The sequence below is a fragment of the Papilio polytes genome, unplaced genomic scaffold, assembly GCF_000836215.1.
Source record: "Papilio polytes unplaced genomic scaffold, Ppol_1.0 DF820889.1, whole genome shotgun sequence".
Classification (NCBI taxonomy): domain Eukaryota; kingdom Metazoa; phylum Arthropoda; class Insecta; order Lepidoptera; family Papilionidae; genus Papilio; species Papilio polytes.
Window position 1 is genome coordinate 556,046 of NW_013528315.1, and position 21,347 is coordinate 577,392.

General features: G+C 32.7%; 1 protein-coding gene across 1 annotated transcript; it reads right to left on the reverse strand.

Moving 5' to 3' along the window:
- Window positions 1–8,610: 8,610 nt before the first annotated feature.
- Window positions 8,611–19,964, reverse strand: LOC106110107. Its single transcript, XM_013291819.1, has 3 exons — window positions 19,870–19,964; window positions 17,336–17,630; window positions 8,611–9,259 (listed from the first exon to the last, which is right to left on the reverse strand). The coding sequence occupies exons 2-3, from the start codon at window positions 17,615–17,617 to the stop codon at window positions 8,780–8,782; spliced, it is 762 nt and encodes a 253-aa protein (XP_013147273.1). The 5' UTR covers window positions 17,618–17,630; window positions 19,870–19,964; the 3' UTR covers window positions 8,611–8,779.
- Window positions 19,965–21,347: the final 1,383 nt, after the last annotated feature.

A 21,347-nucleotide genomic window follows, 5' to 3' on the forward strand; every position in this document is an offset into this window, starting at 1 on the left:
ACTTCGGAGAGTTATGTTCGGATTGATGCGTTCGTTTGTTAAATTAGGTTGAGACCCACTCATCGCAGTAACTAAGTCGCTTCCAGTAGGTAGTAATATCATTATTAATCGAATGTAAATTAATATTGAACTACTTTTCTTATAGTAAATGATTTTAAAATTGTTTGAGAAACAGTGCATGATATAGTATATTATGTTTGAAGAAAATCATTATATCGAGTGTATGAGTTTTGTTAGTACGGACTTAAAGTACTCAATTGTTTTATCTTGAAGCATGGTTTGAGTACTTATCGTATAATTTACTTTGTTTAATATTGTCATTCATTCATTAATCATACCAAATTATCATCGGTATCACACACATTTTAATGCACATTTTAATGGAAAAAACCTTCATGTGGGAAATAGACCATAAACTATAAGCTGCCAGCATCAAGAGAGGTTTGTCATCATGTCATTTCATTTTGTAATTGATGTAATTGATAATTTGATAAATGTAAACAGTAAAATAAAATTTTCCTAATTACAATAACATTTACCATTTATCAAACCTGCTTCAAAATATTAAGCGAAACCAAAAAAATGCTCTGTAGAAATATAACTTTCCAAACGATTTACGGGTAAATTAATTAACTTTCATGTATAATATTGGCTTTCAAAGTAATTATTCGTAGAATCCTTAGATGAAGTGATTTAATAGTGACTTTTTATTGTTTGTATTTTCCTTCTGGTAGTGTCCACTAAATAGCGCAAGTTTTAAAACGTTGCCATCCCTCTTAATATTTTTAATTTGAGTTTTTTGTACAAAAATATCTGTACCAACATACTAAAATCAAAATTGATGTAATTTTCTTTTAAACATTTCTTTTTTATAATATAAGATGACATATGAGCAAGCCGCCACCTGAATTAACCGATATGAAGAGCGACCGCTGCCCATAAACCTCCGCAATTGCATAAAGAGGACTTTTCCCCTTCCTATGCGTTTCCTCCACCGTCAAATCCACTTATTCTTCCCATCCATCCCTCTTATGGAAAGGGTGGAAAGGGAAAGGGACTAAAATTAGGCCTCCGGCACCACACTCATCATACGAAACGCAGAATTGCTTCCACTTCACGCCTGTTTTCTGTGTGGTCATGGTATTTCACTGGGCGAGCCTGCCCATTCGTGCGAAGATGTTAAAGCGGGCTCTCCCACTGTCAAAAACCAGTTTAGTAGATTTTTTAAAAGTGTATTTTTTTAATTAATTACGGGTCAAAGAAAACAAATATAACATAATATATGTCTTATATTTGTACCAGAAATCCTTATTTAACACGTTTTAATGATATAATAGGAATAGCTTAAATGTTTATGCAGTTTCGTTATTTTTTTTATGTTACTGAAATATCTAAATCTTTATGTCGTTCTAACATACGTACGTCTTTTCTTACATTTGAATCGGGGACTCGGCGAGGCGTCTTTGTTGCCTAGCAACGGTCGTTAGACTAATAAGCAAGACCAACACAAAGATGTTCAGTATTCTATCCTCTTGTCGTTTGAGTTCGAATGTAATAACAATTTTAATATATATCTATACCAATATTATAAAGAAGAAAGATTTGTATTTTTGTCTGTATTGAACTAAAAATAATTGGACCGATTGAAAAAATTCTCGCCCCATTAAAAAGCTGTATTTTTTCTGTTTTTTGTTTTTTTTTATTTCACGCGGAAGTTATTTCATATTCTTGCTTACACTGATCTGTTTAAATTGTTAGTTATTTGCTTGGAGTTGACAGCATTTGTTGCGTTCCGATTTAAACGCGCCTGTTAATGTTAATTCTACTATTAGTTTCAATTCTTGTCTCAATCGCCGCCACGACTGTTGGCGCCAAAATGGTGAAAATCATATAGGCAAATAATACCTTGTATTATCTTTTTACTTAAGAACGATTCTTGTCCATGGAAAAATTTTCCACTCCTTTGTCTATCACCTTTGTATTTAAATAGAAATTTAACAAAAAAGTGTAGCCCATGACAAACAAATAAGTATCAAATGGGTTCATTGACCTTTGAAGTATTGACATCAGGTGATTTGCCAAAAATAATTTTAAATGATTTGAAAATCGGCAACACTTACATTGTTATAAGAAAACAACATTGAAAGCAAATTATGTAAGCAGATTTACTTCAACAATGACAATGGACGTATGAACAATACGTATTGACGAATTATTTGGCATCGATCACTGGACCACAATGCCGAGCGAATTCTTTTGCCAACATAAGGGGTGTTTAAAAATGTATATTTTATTTAAAACTAGCTGTTCCCTTGCGACTTCATCCGCATAGAATTATGAAAATTTTATTTTGTTGTTTACATGGGTCAAATTATCAATTGCAAATGTCAAAATGACATGAAATTATGACAAACCATGGCAACCTTGCTTCCTTGATGTTGACAGCAACTTATGGTCTCATACCCACATTAGGGATTTTATTTAAAATATTTACCCCTAAGTTTAATGGCGTGAAATATATAGCCTAAAGCGTGACGTAAGTATGGGGCTTTTTAATAAAAAAAGAATTTTTAAAAAAATATGCCGTAATTGCTGACATCTTAGGCAACAAAGTAGTGTGTGTTTACGCTTTATTATATTAGTATAGATAGATAAAATAGTAATTAAAATAGAATCAATGAAATTAAAACAGATATTTTATCAATCCCTTACCAAAAATCTTTACAGTTTATCCACTTATTTTAATTAAAACATATGAAACCAAATCGCAACATTTGTGCTACTTAAATTACCGTATGTAGTTAGAATTCTATTTCAGGTAACTGCGACGTCGATACCTTGATAACCTATGCCTTGATGAGCCTTCAACTACACAGGCTCGAGACATTACAGAGGAACAATTAGAAATCAGATATTCGACGTCAGAGGGCGCTGACGTTTCCATTATGCTAGTGAAACATGAGAAACAAGATTATCTAGTAGATAGTCTGTAGAGACGGGCTTTGTCTAGTGAAGATGTCAATAGATACAATGGTATTGTTTGCTCTTTGATACGTAAAAGAATTTTACTGTGAAATTGCCGTAATATTTGTATAGGTCACTATTTTTTTAAAACAAAACAAAATACACTACTGCAATTTGCTCGTTGGTAAAATTCAGTTTTACCGCTTTTGAAATAAGAATAGTGTATGAGTCCAATACAATTATATGCATGATTACTTATTAACAGGTTTTTTGTTATTCGTGAAAAAAAAATTAGAATTCCAGGTAAATTGTATATTAAAAAAATATACAGATAAAAATGTTTTCGTAGAATAAGTAACAATCGTAGTATCCTCGTTTTCTAAAATTGTGGCAAAATGTAAACGTTGTGATTAGATTTCATATTCCGTTGTTAACATAATAATGTTTTACAGGCCCGGCCTATACACATTACGCTGACAGCGTAATTAATTTTAAGTCAGCCCGTATAACATCGCGCTCGATTTGCGAAACGTACATCCCAATTAGCCGAGCCCCAGCCTTGTAGTCTTGTAATGGAGACAGGGCATAACATTCAACTCAAAACGAAATTTAATAACGATCCACTCGAAATGACGCGTACGTAATTATAGCCAAGTAAGAAAATAGCTCCGGTTTCACTATTTTTGATGATAAAAGTTAAATGTTTCACTGCTCGTGACGGATGACAGAGACGGGCCAGGATGATGTGCCAGACTATAATTGTCTGGCATTGATATTTTTTTGTTCTCAAACATTTGTTCCCCTTTGTTCGCGTTGTTCAAGGATTTTTAGTGTAAAAAAAATTCAAAACCAATTAATTTTATGTTTGCCAAAAATATTAACCGAGAGTTTCCACTGCTAAAATATTGAAAGTGTAATAAATGCGTGTTACCGTGGACTTTCACGGTCTTAATTATAAACGTATTCTATCAATTCATCTTTTTTTATGATGTTCAAAATACCGTTTGATCCCACCTGAAGTGATAGTGTCAAGCTTTACTTTGTAATATTGTACATAACTGAAAATTTTTGTTATAAAACTTCTACCATTTTACGATACCTATAATATATCAGAGTTTTATAAGTGTTATACGTTTGACCATAATTGAGGAAGAAAAAGACAAATAAGACTGCCAAGAACTCAACTTGCCAACGTACAACATATTGCAGAACAGAATTTAAATTTGAACAAACTATAATACCACCTGGAATGGTTTTAAAGGAATAGTTAATATACGTGTTTCTACTGTAATGACACAGACCGTCATCACTTAAATTCACTTAAATAAATTAGAGAGATTAATATGTGTCAATAAAAGTTTCACGTCAGTCGAAACTGGCCGTTACATAAAAACGTACGTTGTCGCTATTAAATTCCTTACGTTAAATGAAAAATGTTTTTACGATTTATTGTTTCCGTACATTTTCAAAACAAATAATTTCTGCGTCTATAAAATTATAGTGCAAACACGTTCCGTACTTTCCTCCAACCTTAACCCACTTCCAAGGGGGAATGGGTAAAGTGGGGTAGCGCCCTTGTGTACGTAGTTAGTTATGTAGCCGATGCAGGCTTTATGAGAGCACGTTACTTGCATCTCGTTTCATATCAAAGTAAACACTAATTAGGAAAACTGACACGTTCATTTGCAAAATAAACTGGCTTGTTTGGAAATATTTCGTTAGGTATTTTATACATTATGTACCGCGGCGACACATAGCAATCATACTAATCACACTATAATATTTTAAATGATGGATGTTTGTTAGAGCTTGTAGCCTAAACTGCTGTCCGTATCTCGATGGACTTTGTCATAGATGTAGAGGACAGACTGGAAGAACACATATGCAACGCACTTTTGTTTTTTTTTTAATTCCATGCGGATAGAGTTGCGGGCAAAAGCTCGTATTGCTAACATATCGCGATAGTGAAAGAAAAAATAACGGATTTTTAGTATAATATTACTTTTCGTGTAAAGTTACTTTTAAATTATATTGTGTACGAAAGATTCATGAATTTATTGTAAGTATCCTTCTTTTCCTATTTAAACACGAGTCAAATTTATAATACTAACCATTTTTAAATAATAATAGTAATAATGCAGCTTAGATGTACAAATACGTATTATCGCCATTGATGACAATCAGCCGCACAAAATAGCAGCAACCAGACTACAGCGGGACACAGCAAGCATTAATTAAGAGGGGTTTACAAACAGTGACCATAATGTTGTTGAATTTTGGGAATTTCACGTATTCACGAAATAACTAGAAAGAAAAAGACTTGATGATTGAATTGCGAACTACTAAGCATAGTTTTATACTTTATTTCTTCAATTAAAAACATAATAAAAAATAGAAAATCGTTTTTCCAAAAAGTATATTATATGTTAAATATTACTTCGTTATTGTAAATATATTTTCGTGTTTAAATTGAACCTCTAAATTTATCCAAATAATGAATTCATATGAAATTTTGTAAATCTTTATACTTCCTTTGTTCTGACTAAATAAATAGCTGTTACAGTTAGCGTACAAATTAATTGAAGATCCTATTATATTTACTTTGTGACAGTTTCCAATTTATATTCCCGCTAAGATTATTGCATAAAATGGATTTTGGAGGTTATGATAGCAATTTACTTGACATGGGAATTCTGTTTTATTTTTTCCAATCATTCAGTTATTTTAAAAATACTCCAATATTTTAACTCATAACTAAAGGTTATTTTACATACATATCATAAATGTGAAAGTTATTTGGATGGATGTATGTTACATTTTGTACCCTTAACGGCTAAACGTATTTCAATGAAATTTGGTATAGATGTAGAGGATAGTTTGAAACACATATGCTACTCACTTTTGTTTTTTATTTAATTCTACGCGGACAGAGTCACCGGCGAAATCTACTAATCTTACAGATCACAAACATTAAATACATAAAAACAAAACATCATTTTTGGCCGAAAGGTACCAATTTATCTAAAAATGTACTTTTTTTATCACCGAATTTCCAATTTATCGCATTTTTGGACATTACACAAATAATAATCGATTTAATAATGTACAGACATCTAATTGAAATATTATAATACTGTCTGGATTCAAAACCAGATAAAATTTTCAATTAGTTGTTGCGATTCATTAAGGAAATAAGTCCCTAAAAGACTAAAATTATAATTAATATTTGCCAAGGGAACGATCAAAGCGATGTAAATTATTGTTGCGTTCATAGCATCCCCGGTACCGACTAATTGAATGTAGCGTATATGCAGAGATCTATGTGAAAGTCTGGCATACTGCGACAAATTTCCCTGCCCGTTATACCTTGTCAGATTGTGTATGTCATGATACGCTTAAAGCTCGGTCTACTGCATTCAATTAAAAGCATCAACCCTTGCGCGTGTCTACGTTAACTGGTTAACTGTGATGATAAAAAGATATCGAAAGCTTTTGCAAATGATTAATAGCTTTTTTGAACCTTTAAAACTTTTACTATTAATTTGTTACTTTTATTATTTTACAAGAAATAGTTAAACATTAATAATTCTGATTTACTCTTTAACTCTTCGCGGAAATAAATACAAGTGCAATAAAATATCAGTGAAGTTGTTTATATTAAATGTATTTTATGTAAATTAATTTCCTCTTTACAAACGTAAAAAAACAGTTTTCATATAAAAATTTTTGTATTTTTATATCTTGTCGCGAACGACATCTATTACTTGTTCTTGAAATTAGATGTCGATTCATCTTTGGATCTACGGATTATAAAATAAGTTGACAGTTATATTATACCAGATGGCGTTATTCTTAAAAAGATATGGATTTTGGTTACGTATGTTCACTGCGCAAGAGTTACAATACACATCCATTCTTCTATCGAAGCCGTTATTGCTGTCTGTATTCGTCGTGGACATACCAGGCCTGTATTAATTAAAGTGCTTTGCATTATTGAAAAAATAGTGCCAACATTAATAATAATGAAATATAAGTAGAAATAACATTTTTTATAAAACAGATGATTTGATAATCTCCATCTTTTGGGTAGTCGATTAATATTTAAGTTGTAACTTAACATAAAGTTAAATATGTATCGTGAGAAGAGAGACACACTAAATTATTTACAAAAAACATAGGCTATGTTTTTTATTATTTTTTATTTTCACGCGAGCTTTTTCGCGAGCAATATCATTAATAAAAGACCCCAGAAGAGAGATTAGCAATGCCCTATGAATACTACATTAGTAAACGGCTTTGAAGCCTATAATTACTACGTGATTGAAACATTGATATTACAAACCCATTAATACATGCTTAATTGGAACATTCACGTATGGATGCTACGAGGATTATTGACATCTAGATGTTAGCTTCCTCAACAAACATCCTATGTACGTTTAAATACGTATTTATTGTTGCCGTTGGAGTATTCCTATAATTCGAGAAATGAGATAATCTGGATAATTACGCAGTGAAAATATTAAATATTCAAATACCTATAAAGATTGTATAAAAATTAAGTTTTAAAGAAGGACCAGTTATGTACGATGTTAACTTGCTAAATATCCCCTGAAAATTCTTAATTTATATTCCAATAATATTTGCGCTCTTCTATAGGCTTGATGAAAGGTGATGAAGAGATTGTCATTTGGTTTTTAGCCCACACTCTTTCTTTTAATCAACAAGGCTACATTCTAATTCAAATGAGATAATTTATTCACTTCAGTCATTCATTTATTCTACCGCTTTGTAGACGATTACTTCAAAAACACTTTGTTTAAAACCAAACAATGTAATGGCCAGTCTGTTATGCAAATCTCTTTATTTTCGTATCACTTTGAATGACGTGTTGACGTCGGTTTTAAAGTTTATGATTCTAAAATAGCGTTTCTTGTAACGTCTTCCTTGTCTAACCCAAAAATCAAGAATATCGAAATTAAACATTTCGTGTATTTTTAACATGCATTGTTGCGATGCAACAAGTTTGTTAGACGTTCGATGGTCATTGTTCTCTTTTCTTGCAGGACCGAAAGAGTTTCTGGTGAACTGCTAATCTTTAAAGAAATAAGATTTAGTAAAAAGGTAAAAAAAGTTGAGCAGTTGGGAAACAAAAGCAAAATAAAAAACAGATTGAATACCTGATGCAGTCATGTTGGATTTGGTACTAATTTGGTCTTCTAGATAGTATACTCTATTTTAAATTAGTTAGTAAGTATTTTTTATATAATTATTCAGTATTAATAAAAAGACGTCTGGATTTTACCAAATCCGTTGCTTTATAACTGCATTTGAAGAAATTTAGACTAGCGAGGCACCTACTCCAAAGATAACCTACTTTTGGTCATTGTGAATTTATACGTATTGTCTAAATTTAACATGAAATATTAGATGAAACTTTGTTTATATTTCTTTATTACCTTTTTACGATTAGATGCCAGCAAATCCTAAAGAATTTCTAGAATCTAACTTCTAAGATATGTATTCGTCTATTGTTAATTTTCAATTTATAAAATTAATAACAGCAATATAGTATATAGTTTTAAAATGGTAATATTAAATTAAATAAATAAATAAATATTTTGGTGGCTGACAATGAAACATCAATAATACTTAGCAATTTATTCTATGCAACGAGTATAAAATAGACATCAATTCGATCATAATACATTGACAAATGCAGGTCCACACGTTCTAGCAAACTTATCTATCTTCAAAATTAGAATTCTCAAAAGAATTTATAGCTGTTCTTTAAAAGATAAGGTTATTTTGACACTTAGAAAGTGACTTGTTTCTTTTCCCTCTCTGCACGGATGGTAATTTTGGAGGCGGCAACGGTAGTGTCAGTGGAGTCAGCGTCAGCTACTAAAGCGCGCAAGCGTGCGGCACGTTTCTCTCTAGCAGCTGTTCTTTCAGACAGTTCAGACATCTCATCTTCCAAATCTGTCAGACGGGCTCGTGTGGCTTTCGCTCTCTGAGCAGCAGCGGATTCTTCATCAACGTTATTCAAAGCTGTCCACTTGGTTAGAGCATTTTCTTCGTTTAATCTACGTGCAATACGTTTCTCTGTGCGTTCTTCGTTCTCTTGCAAAGCTCGTCGCGCGCCACTGACTTCAGATTGACCGATACCTACAGTTTCGAGAATCTTATCGGAAATGCGCACACGATTTTCAAGATTTGAAAGGCTGTTTTCAAAGTCGATGTCCTCAGTGAAACGTTTCTTGCTCGCCCGTAGACGCTTTAGAGATTCTGAGACCTGAAATTATTAAAATGACAACAATTACTATAGACTAATATCAGAGTTTAAACTATGCTATTTATTTTGCTTGACATAAGCAAACATCTTATCTTATCGTATCTTTTTATTCTTATTATAAATGCAAAACTTTTGATGGATGGATTAGAGTTTGTAGCTTAAACGGCTGTACGGATTCGAATGAAATTTGGTACAGATCTAGAGAGTCTGGAGGAAGATATAGATTACTTGCTTTTTTTTTAATTCCTCGTAGACGAAGTGGCGGGTGACAGCTAGTCTTAAACTTTTAAAGTACGGACTTTATTCCTATAATTTTGTCATTTACGTGATAAATAAAGGTAGCTGCGTTATTAACTTTTAATTGACGCTGGTGTTATAAAGTTGTGCAGTTCAAAACATAACACCTAACATGCCGCACTGCCCTTTTTGGACTTTGATTTTGTATAGTTTTATGTAAGTAAATGTAAACCACAGTTCTTGATAGATTTTTTATTACAATTAGCAGTTCCATAAACTGCATTCGTCGCTTTCTACAAGATAATAGTGTCACATGTATGTTGGGGATTTGGGCATAGTCTGCCAGCCGTAAATCTATTCTAACACCTAAGAGAAATGTCAGTGAGACGGAATTTGTTTTAAATTTAGACGCAAGACGTCAGTGCCTACGTACTCGTTAAATCGGCCAGAATCAGGCAGATGTAACGGTTCACGTTACATAATGTAGGAGTAAAAACAAAACAGCCGTAAATTATTTACACAGACTAGATACAGGAAGTTTAACATTGCATAATTACCGTGACTGGTGTCTTTATTTTTAGCCAGTACTACGTGATATTAAAAATTTCTTTATAACGAAATATAAATAACCTTTCAGTGTCCAAGTGAGAGCCACAAAACTCCGTTTTTAATTTCAAATACAGCATCAAATATTAACTTATAATTTTCCGTACTTTGTAAATAAACAGAGAACTCTTTCAGTTAACTGTACGCCCGTGTTCTCAAAGGAAATGTGAATACACAAGTTACACATTTTTTAAAAAGCACCGCATCGGGTAATTATTAGTTAGGAAGTTTCATCTCTCTCAAAGTCTAATATTAAAAATATGAAAAGGAAATGTTTTGAAGTTATTACTTCTGCTACGAGTATATTATAGACGGTATCACGGCGTGATTTTCCTTTGAGTTAAAATATCTAAAGAATATTGGAAACGGTTTTTTTAACATATTTTTAATGAAATATTTTAGTTAAAAATATTTAACATTAATCAGTAAAAGGAAATCTGTATACTTTAAAAGGCATTAGAGAAGAATGTCTATGTCCTGCAGTAGACTTCGACCGGCTGATGATGTGGAGGATATAATTCTAATTGACAGTACTCAACTTAAATAAACCAAAATGAGATAGGTAGAAAACATTTGATAAGTGGTCGATGCTTATAATTACATTATTTGTGTGTACTTCAATAAAGTACAAATATCACATTTGTGGATAACGCAATCATAATGAGTTTCCGTAACGCGTCTGTTTTCGGAGAAATTAAATTTACCGGTAATGACTGTGTAATTAAATTCGGACATGTAATTTACAGCTACTGTTATAATATGGAATTATTAATATGCAAAATTTTGTATGTTACCATTGATGTTTGAATTCTGACGATAGTTGAAATCAAATACGTCTGGATGGAAAAAATGAACAGGGAAAATTATAAAAGAAATACTTCGTTACAAATACGTTCTGCAAAATAGTGCAGATTAAATAGATGCTGTATAATTAGAGAGTTTCAAGCAAATAATTAATATTTTCCAACAAAAACGCTGAGAATGAAGTAAATTTCTAATTAACTAATAGAACTTTCTGCAAATGAAGCGCTATATTTCCTGGAATATAATTTACAGCTACAAAAATGTACTAGTCTGTTTACTGTTACTAAACTATCGCACAACTGTTTCGCGATTGTCGATTGTTTCGCAGCCCATTCAATTGTTTAGTTGCACAATTAAAAATTTGAGTAGTTTTAGCACCTACATATAAGCTCTTAGGAATCAAAGCGAGAAAACAGTTGTGTGACAGTATAGTTTCAGATGTTCGCACGCTCATAAAGTTTACATTATAACTACCTGATCTCTGTTACTTTACATAAAACAAACATTTAGAATGTCAAACAATTCTCATAGCACAAGTATAAGGTTTCATTAAACTACGTCACACTTTTTTATATTTTAAGCAGCAACCTGCGCGACGTCCTAATAGGGTCTTACCAAAGTTTAATCATAATCGGTCCAAACAGATTTTTATTTACAGATGAAATAACAGTGATTGAAGTAAAATCGTAGCGAGCAATATTAAACTAATATGAAAGCCGGCGTTCTATTGCATCGAACAGAATTCTAGCTGGGAATGTAATTTACTCGCTACGTTCATTGCTACCCATCGGTCTGCAACGATCGTCTCATATTCCATAAACCACGGCACGAACTATTGCTTTATTTGTATCAGAGAATATTCGAAACCTTCCTTTGTAAATTCGAGATTGTTGCTTCCATTTTAGATTTTGCTTTAATATTAGAGAATGACAGAAATAATATTATTATCATAAACTAGCGAAATTCATACAATTAGAAGAGCGATAACTGTTGTGCGATTGTCGATTGTTTTGCATCCCATTCAACTGTTTAGTTGCACAAAAAATTCTGGAAGTGTGCGCACCTCCATATAAACTCATAGGAATCAAAGCGAGACTTGATAGCAATAGCGAGAGAGTTATAGTTTAGTCAAAGGTGTGCGCGAGTTCTAAATATTTGACTGTATGGATTTCATGTTTAAAATAACATCTCACATGTAGCATAATACTATTCCAAGACCGTGGCATTTTTTCTTAAATGATTCAAATATTGTATATTAGAGAAGTATCAATATATACGAAGATATTGAGCTAGCTCTTTTACATAATCGACTCATGAGACTTGCATTCTTCGATAGCAAATAAAATTATTCGCAATTTTCCGTTTGAAAAATATCACCTTCAGTTATAATTGGCTACAACCTAGTTTATTTTTCTCGGTGCTCATTACCCGTCTGTTGAAGTGGGGAAGAGGAAAATCCGGTCAAGTGTCAGGTCCCGAGCGATTACTGTCGACTTTTACATAAGGGGCGGGGGTATGCAGTAATACAGAATTCTTTAGAACGTTTCTATGTTAAAGGGCCAGGGTTGGAATTACATTTATTAAAAAGACAATAAAAGAAAAGAATACTGTATTGACGTCGTGGGATTAGCGCGGTTTTAATAGACAACGCGTGAAGGCCTTGCCGTTAGGGATTGAGGTGGAGACGTTTAGGGTAGGCACCACACCTACAATTGCTAATGTCTATAGGCGGCGGTCGCTTCGCCATTTCGGCGGATTCAGGGGGCTGCTTGATCGTTTGTTAACTTACTATAAAAAAGAGCTAAAGGGTATTGACGTTTGGATGCATGAACACTATAGTTCCGTTATAACGAGTTGCTGCAGAGTGTTAGTGAACGATGACCTTCCATTTATCAACCAAAGATAACCATTGTCGGTGGATGAGGCCTAGGCTCGTGGTAACTACTTATTCAGAACAAGTAAAATATTTAGAAAAACGGCCAAAGTATTAGTATGTAACATTTTCCCTACTTAATTAAAATTTCTTGGAGACGGCGCACAATGTTTTATAAACATTTTAAAAATACATATTTATAACTAGACTTACGTAAATGTCATTTGCAACTTCTGCTAAGTCGCGTGAGGCAATTAGCTTACTTGGAAAGGGTAGTTAAAAATAACTCTTTGAAAAAGAGTCTTTCATTTATCCGAAACCTTCGTGGAAATTGCGTACCTTGATAAAAATAACGGCAACGGATCCAAATATTAAAAATGGTAGATGAAATTTCAAGTGGAGATATCAGAGCCGAATTAATTGACTCTATGATAGACGGAGAGTGCAATCGTTGAGCGATGGAGATTTATGTCATTCACACCGCTCCGTTAATTACAAAAACTTCCACTACCTTTAAAAACCGAAATACGGCCAAAGAGAGTATGCCCGTTTTTGAGTTATTCAATTAATTTGGAGCTGGCCTGTGCTAAGTTGTTTTAAAAGCTGTAAACGTCACACTGCATTTCAATCAGTCCGTCATACGGTCAGGTAAACGAGATTTAAGGACGCAATTTCATTAACCGAAAATTCGGTCTTTATAAAGCATGCATGATTGAGAGATTTCCAGTTTATCCATGCATTGCACTCGTTTTCGAGGACCGTTTTTATTAGTCGTTAGGGCCCGCATGCTTGCCGGCTGGGTCGCGGAAGAAAGCACAAGCGTTCCCGTGACCCAGCCACTGGCGAACAGAAGGAACACCGCTGGGTTTTTAGTGGGTATTCCAGGGGTGCCATTCCAGTGGGTATTTTCCATTTTTCCGGCCGGCGAGCCCCACATACCCCCCTGGCAACAGGGGAGATGCGTAAAGGCATTTTCCCAGCGAGAAAATAAAAGGGCCCACATGCTTTGGGAGATAGTCCTTATTTTTTCCTTACCTATACTATACTAGTCATCTGAGTTCCCGCACGACGTTGGAATTTTATCGACTCATCATTTTAGTAAGCCAGTATGAGGGGACTCCCCGTATGTTGTATAAAAATCGAGTTGTATATGGATATTCAAAAACATATCCAAATTCCAGTTTATTATTCCATAGGCAGAGTGCAGTTATTAATAAATCCGTATCTAGAAGCACTATTCATTCGACAGAGGCGAGGCTCTTAGGATGTAATGGAATGGTAAAATAATCGAGTTTAACACGTTGCAGTGCTGTAGGTTCGAGGGGTGGCTTTTAGGCCCTCCGATGGTGGCTCCAGGAGGCCACCGCCCCCTGCATCTACGGGTCTGTAATCTTTTCATTGCTTGTCGATATCAGTAAAGCTTTTAATGGTAACGTGCTCTTACGTTGCTTTAGAAAATTAAAATACAAATAAACTTAATAATAAAGATATAAGTAAGGCTCGACTTTCTTTTTTTAATTAATTGATGTCGTAAATAGCTGACATATTGTTACCGTGGGTTTGGTCTTTTATGAAAACTTAAGTAGTTAATGACAGTTTCAGCGCTACTAGCGCCCTAGGCAAGAAAACGACAGCGCCCCCTTTTTTGCCATATCTTTAGGGGGTTCCTTAAACCCCTCGGATTACGTGTAATTTACAGACACAGACTACATTATATCTAGCGCTCTGGGTACTACCGGTAGGTATATGTAGTAAGTAAATTATGATTTTAACCACATTGAAGTTAGAAAGTTTAGATCGATTACGTTAGATGACCGTGAGAGCTTGTACCCTTCTGGGCAGGTATCGACTTGTGATATTTTTAAACGGTACCGAGTAAACATTATTATTAGAAGACGTCATGGCTATAAAACTTGTTCAACGATGTTTTTCGTTCATTTAGTTTTTTTCTTCTATAAATCGGTTACTTTTTTTAAATTTACCAATATGTTTTTAAGTATGTTTTTGTATTAATCTTCTAAATTGATTAAATTATGTTACGGTAATGAATTTTATTTATTTTAATGCGTATCGTAATGGATAGGATAAATTTTACAGTCCTTTGCTAATATTTGGATGACTTCCAGCCACATACCATTACTACTATTTAAGTTCAACGCAATTCAAATTCGAGTGTTCATGCCATAAATATAAATGTTGCTCACAATGAAACAATGTATGAGCTGTTTCTAAAGAGATTGCAATTGAAATTTGGCATCGTACATTTATTCACAGCTCTATTTATATAAGGTGATGATGCATGTCACTTTCGTTGTTTCTCCTATATTTAGTACAATCTGAATATGTGTAAAAGTTACGACATCAAGACCCAATTTTCATTTAACGGCTAACCATTTAAAATCGCGTGGTATTTCCACTAATGCGACTGTGGCTTTATATTAGGATTAGACACGAACGAATTCGCGGCAATACAAACAACCAACTCCGCATTTAATTTTTTTTATCAGCCTTGCCTAGAAATGCACATGAATTTCTACTTTTTGAAGATATCTGAAAGTTTCAAAAACATGGCTCCTTTAATTCAGGGAATCAAGCTAGTAAATGAGCCAAGGATATATAATTGAACAAAATACCGAATTTAAAATTAAAAGTGAAAAAAAATGTGTGAATTGTATTTGTAAAATTATATTTAAATTGTAATATTGTATGTTTATATAAATTAATAAATTGATAACAATAAAATCGCTTTTTTAATTTATTTTACGTATTTTAAAAAGTCTAAAAACATCAAAATACAACTGAAATCATGGATTAAGTGCACAAAAATGATTAAAAAAAAACATAGATATTGTATAAATTCAATTTGTAAATAAAAAGTGTATCAATAGCTATTCGGCAGTAACCTATGTTTGTTTCCAACAGTAAACCTATTAGAGAATGTCATGAAACGTATGAGTGAAAAGACCAATCATTTTTCATGTTGTCTTTTAAATTAAACTTCACGGGAATACGTTCCGGCTTGATTACAACAGACCGCGGACGATTTGCAAATCGAATACTTTTCATCTGAGAGTTGGTTTTGTTATTGTTTGTAGGAATTTAATTATTTACCGCTATTTCCAATTATAACAATGTCGAAACGTTAAGCGGTTTTTTCTCCGTTTTGTACATGGTCTTACTTTGCAAGATAATTGAAAAGGTGGAAAATAAAAACGTAGCTCATGAGGTATGGCGTGTTATTTTAAAATATAAACATAAACTACGAAGGGAATATGTATTGATTTTAATGCAACGTATTTTCTGATAATTAAAAACTTTCCTGATAAAACCTATAGATTGTGTGAGTACGCTGTAAGTCAATAAAATGGTAAAACAAAAATTTTGCAATCACTAGTTGGAATTGCGATATTATTTTTGGAAATTGCACTGCATATTCCATCTACAAATTCTTTCCTGTACAGATTCCTTTTTTAGAATTCACGTTATGATATTGTGATATTTCAATCTCTTATGGAAGATAAAATTTTGATTGGATTTGAATTTGACTTTTACAAGGACGTGTCTGAATTTTGTGCGATACGTCCTAAATTTTAAGGTTGTGTGTCCATGATAATTCAACTAAAATATTACAAACGAAATTTTATTTGTATTGAAGTACCTAATGTTTATAATTTACAGAGTAATAGGATTCTTGTATCCAAATCAAAGTAGTATAAAGATTATTACTAAAAAAATATTACTATGTATTACTACAACATTGTAACATTGTAGAAAAAACAAATGTTAAAACACTCAATATTTAGATGTACGGATTTTTTTATTAAAAATATTAGTAGATTTTTATTAAATTAACATTTCCTTTAACCATTTCAACTTAGCTCTAGGCTTGTGCTAGGATATGGTTCACGACAATAGTCGAATGGCGGGATTCGAACACTCGACCGCAAATCAGTAGTCCCTACCCCAAACCATTAGGCTATTGGCGCTTATGGGCGCTTATGGATTGATAGTACACAAAGTATATTACGAGTTTTGAATTATTTTTTACAAGTTTTAAGGGTTCACATGTATCGTGTTACATATTTTAATTGGACTAATGATATATAATATTTTGAACCCCTTATCTTTGTTTTAAAAGCAAAAACATTTCGTAAGTAAAAGTATTATTTTCAAATCCTGCGAGATTTTTTATAACTCCCGGCTACAGATTGCGGTGTACGAAAATTCGAACTAGGTGCGGCCACACTTGAAAACTTAATTAAAGCATCGCTTCGTTATTTTTAGTGATGTTGTTCATTTTCGTTCAGTCTATGATTTACTAAATGATATCTAAAGAAAAGTTTATAACCTTTGTCTATAACAATAACAAGATTAACGTTAAAAATAACAATAAAAAGATGACAATTGTAAGAGATTACTGTATCATTTTTATAACTCAAATAATTATCTAGTAGAAGGTGGTAAACGAACAATCAGCTTATTTATATTTCTTTATGTACTCTATTGTTTTAAAAAGTTTTAGTTGAATGCATTAATTTTAAAATATGAAAACTTACTTCGTCATTAATATCGTCATCTTCAAAAGCTGATGACAATGGTCTGCCACGCTGCGCTCTAGCTCCCCTCGAGTCGAACAGTTCATCAGTTGGAGATTCGATGTCATCAAGTGCGGTCTTAATGCGGTTCTCTACGGCGGACCTGATGCTGTCTCGGTCTGGTTCTCTGGCGACGGGAACTTTACCGTCCAGTCGATCGAGTACAGGACGATAGTAACTCTCGCCCTTATTGTAGTTGCAATCGTAGACGCGAGTGCGTCGGCCTCTTCCTGCGCGACTCATTTCTGATATATTCCTGTGAATAGTAAAATATTAATCAACTATTGATATAAGAAAGCTTCATATTACGGAAACGCTGTTTGATTTTCAGAAATTATCTTCGGTAAATTTACAGTAGTTAGAACGTTCAGATGTTACAATAGCTATCTTCCTTGTTAGCTTAACTAATAGTCAGACATGAATTTAATACTTAGTATAAATTCTGACTTCAGAAACGATTTTCGATTTTGTTTATATTTTGATTATCGTCCGCGTGGAATAAAAAAAAACTTAGTAGTTTATGTGTTCTTCCAGACTGTACTCTACATTCGTGCCAAATTTCATCGAGATCCGTTCAGCCGTTTAGATTACAAACACTAACAAACATCCATCCATCCCTTTAAACTTTCGCATTTATAATATTAGTAACATTAGTAAGTATAGTGTAAAATATAAATTAATGGATATAGGATGATAAAAAGTCCGTAGAGTGTGTTAAAGAGATTTTTTTTAATTCGAAAACGCGCCGGATCTCATGTTATTTTAGCCAACAGTAACGTGGTATACAAAATAATCCCCGAATGAGTACAAAAATCATTGAACTATAAATTTACGCGGTCAGTCAGTAACGCGGGGCGTTTGACACGCGAACCGTAACCAGTCTGTTTGATCGATGTTCAATATTATTACTGTGGATATTCGAATTCACCGAAACACAAACAACCTTTTCGTGTCTAAGTTTGCATTAGGCAAAGGGACCTGACGTTTGACTGTAAACCTAAATGTTGAACCGTCTATGTACTTTATACATGGAGATAAACCTACTGTACAAACACTTGTCCCAGATCAAAATGTAAGCTTCACTGCGGGATTTAATGGACGTGAAACGAAGACCAATTATTAAAGTACTTATTAATGTAAACATTGAAATACTTGCTAGATGAAACGTTTTCCCAGATTAATTATGGTACAGAGTGGTCTGGCCAAGTTAAATACACATTTGAGATGTAACTGCAGTATTTAGAAATTCTATATTTACTTATACTAATGATGTACATTCATCTGCAAATGTTTTTGAGTTTTGTTGTTTAAATACTCATAGAAAAATTATGAGAAACAAATAATTGAATAATTTATAAGTAAAGCAATTATTGTTGTCTTTTTTCCTAACTTTGTTGAATTACGCAAGCGTATTCTGAGGGAGCAAAATTATTAAAGTCTGATTTTCTTAAATCTAAAAATCTAAACAACAAATCAAATCACATTTTCAATTAGCAAGCATGTTCGTGAAACATTTCTATTTAATATCTCAATTATATTTCTTTCAGACATTTTACTGTGAAAGCAAACCGTTTCGTGAAATAAATGTTAACAAACATGTTGTTGACATCAAGAGCTGCTTACAATCTTGTATAAAATATTTTAATGTAAATGTTTTTATTAAATATGTTTTATTTTTCTTTGTGATCAGAATTGTATTATTATTTGTTTAATTATTTATGTTTGTTTTACTAGCAGAACCTTTCAATAGCAGTTGTTTGTTCGAAAATTGAATTTATTTTTGATTTAATTCTTCAATATGACGGGTTTTACGTTTTTTTTTTATTATCTCATAATATTTCGTCTGTTATATCCGCAAAACAGCTTTTATTTCGTCCACAGAGTAAAAACAAATACGTAAAATCAAAAGGCATTGTGGCTTTTATTCAATATGTTTACTTAACTTTAAAACTAAACGGCGTACTGAATAAAAAAATGTTTTTACGTATAACACAATGGTGTTATACGTACCGTAGTGTTATTTAGTAAACGGGAAAATATATTTTCAGGCTTTAATCATTTTTATTATTTATGCTAATAATATCCGAATGTAATTTTTCATCAATCAAATTCTTGGATATCTCCTGAATGGTATTACGTCTTGATTTCAACGCAAGCGCCGAACACTGAGAATGATTTAAAATAGATTTCAAACATTCGATATGTAGGTATTTTTAGTTCCAAAACCCGGTTTTTGTTCGCTCGACAAGTCGTATTGTATGCACTCAGTGTGTTAAACGGCACAGCTAAAAATAAAACGCGCGAATGTAATTCGAACATGCAATAAGATCGGATGGAAAAGAAAATTATATGATAGATTTTTTTTTTGAAATCGTAAATAAATATAGTAAATATAATTGGTATAAAATATCGCACTGCAAATCATATCACATTTACGGGATGCATTCGCTTACAGCGTTAACAGATATGGGAAGTTAAGGTAAATTTCCACTGACCTGATGCGTGTTCAGGCGTCGAGGTACCAGTCGGGACTGGGCAGTCCGGTAGCGGCGCTTGCGACGATGGACTCGCGTAGGCGTGACTATGTTTAACTGTGAGCTATACAGAAATATATTGACTTTTGTTACAGATGATTTCCTAGTCCGAAAATTGAAGTTTACGCCTCCGCCGCCCTTGTTGTTCATATGAAAAATGTTGATGCGTAGTAAATTGAAATGACGTAGGCTTTTAGCTAGATAAAGATATTTATAGCAAGTAAACATTAAATTATATCTTTATTTACAATATATCTATATCTTTTTTGAGTGGTTGAGATATTTTATGATTTAGAGTACAATTTGAAAGATTAATAAATGATTTTATTCGCTTTTTATATAATTATTATTAATTTAATAATTTCCTCTTTTTCGCGCAATGAGAAAGCAAGGCAAATTTCATTTGATTACTATTTTTCATAACCATAAACGAATGACACATTTATATCTTCATTTAAATAAATCTTTGTTTATTAACAGATAACATAAGTTGTTACACAAAAGGTAAGAGTCCAATGTGTTCTAATTTAATTTGGTCACCGTTATTGTTTGTTTACAAAACGTAGATGAATTGTGACAAATATAAGGATCAAAGCGAACTGAGAACGTTAAATATGACAAAATATGATTACACAATAGACTGTCGCTTGGCAGCCAGATTCAATGCTGGGGATATCTGCCTTATTGTTTTCAGTATAATAAACGCCTTTATACTACGTGTTCATTGTTAGGGACGACACGAAGTATTTACGTTTTATGTCTTTTATTAATTTAATGGAATTTAATATACTTTTTCACTTGAAATCACATTATAAACGTTCGATGACTGAATATATCAGCATTATTTTAAAAAATGCTTTAAACATTTTTTCATACGTATGGAATGGGGTCAATACTAAACTATTTGCGGTTTTGATTGACAAGGTCTTCAATGGAATGTATAGAGATACATGTAAACAATATAAAGTGAAATGAAACGGGCCCCTTACCGTTATATAATTTTACTAGATTTCTCCCGCGACTCCGTCTGAGTGGGAATAAAAAAACAAAAGTGAGTAGCCTATGTGTTCTTCTAGACTATCCTTTACGTCTATGCCAAATTTTATCGTGATTCGTTCAGCGTTTAGGTTAACTTTTGCATTTATAATATTAGTAAGATGTAAAATATTTAAGCTTGGTCAGAAATAAAAATTCCCTCATCACATTGCTGAAAATTATGCAACTAATTATTTTGCGCACAATAGAAAGTGATGTGATAAACAAGTCAATTGAAGTGCCCCCAGGACATTATTGTAATATTTTTGCTTAGATTAAGTTACTTTAAATATTATAATGATTATCGTGGACTCCTAAATTGGTTTCAAAATCAACATTATATCACTTACCCGTAGGACGTCGTATGACGCAGATTGGATACAATGGAAACAAACTTTGACTTC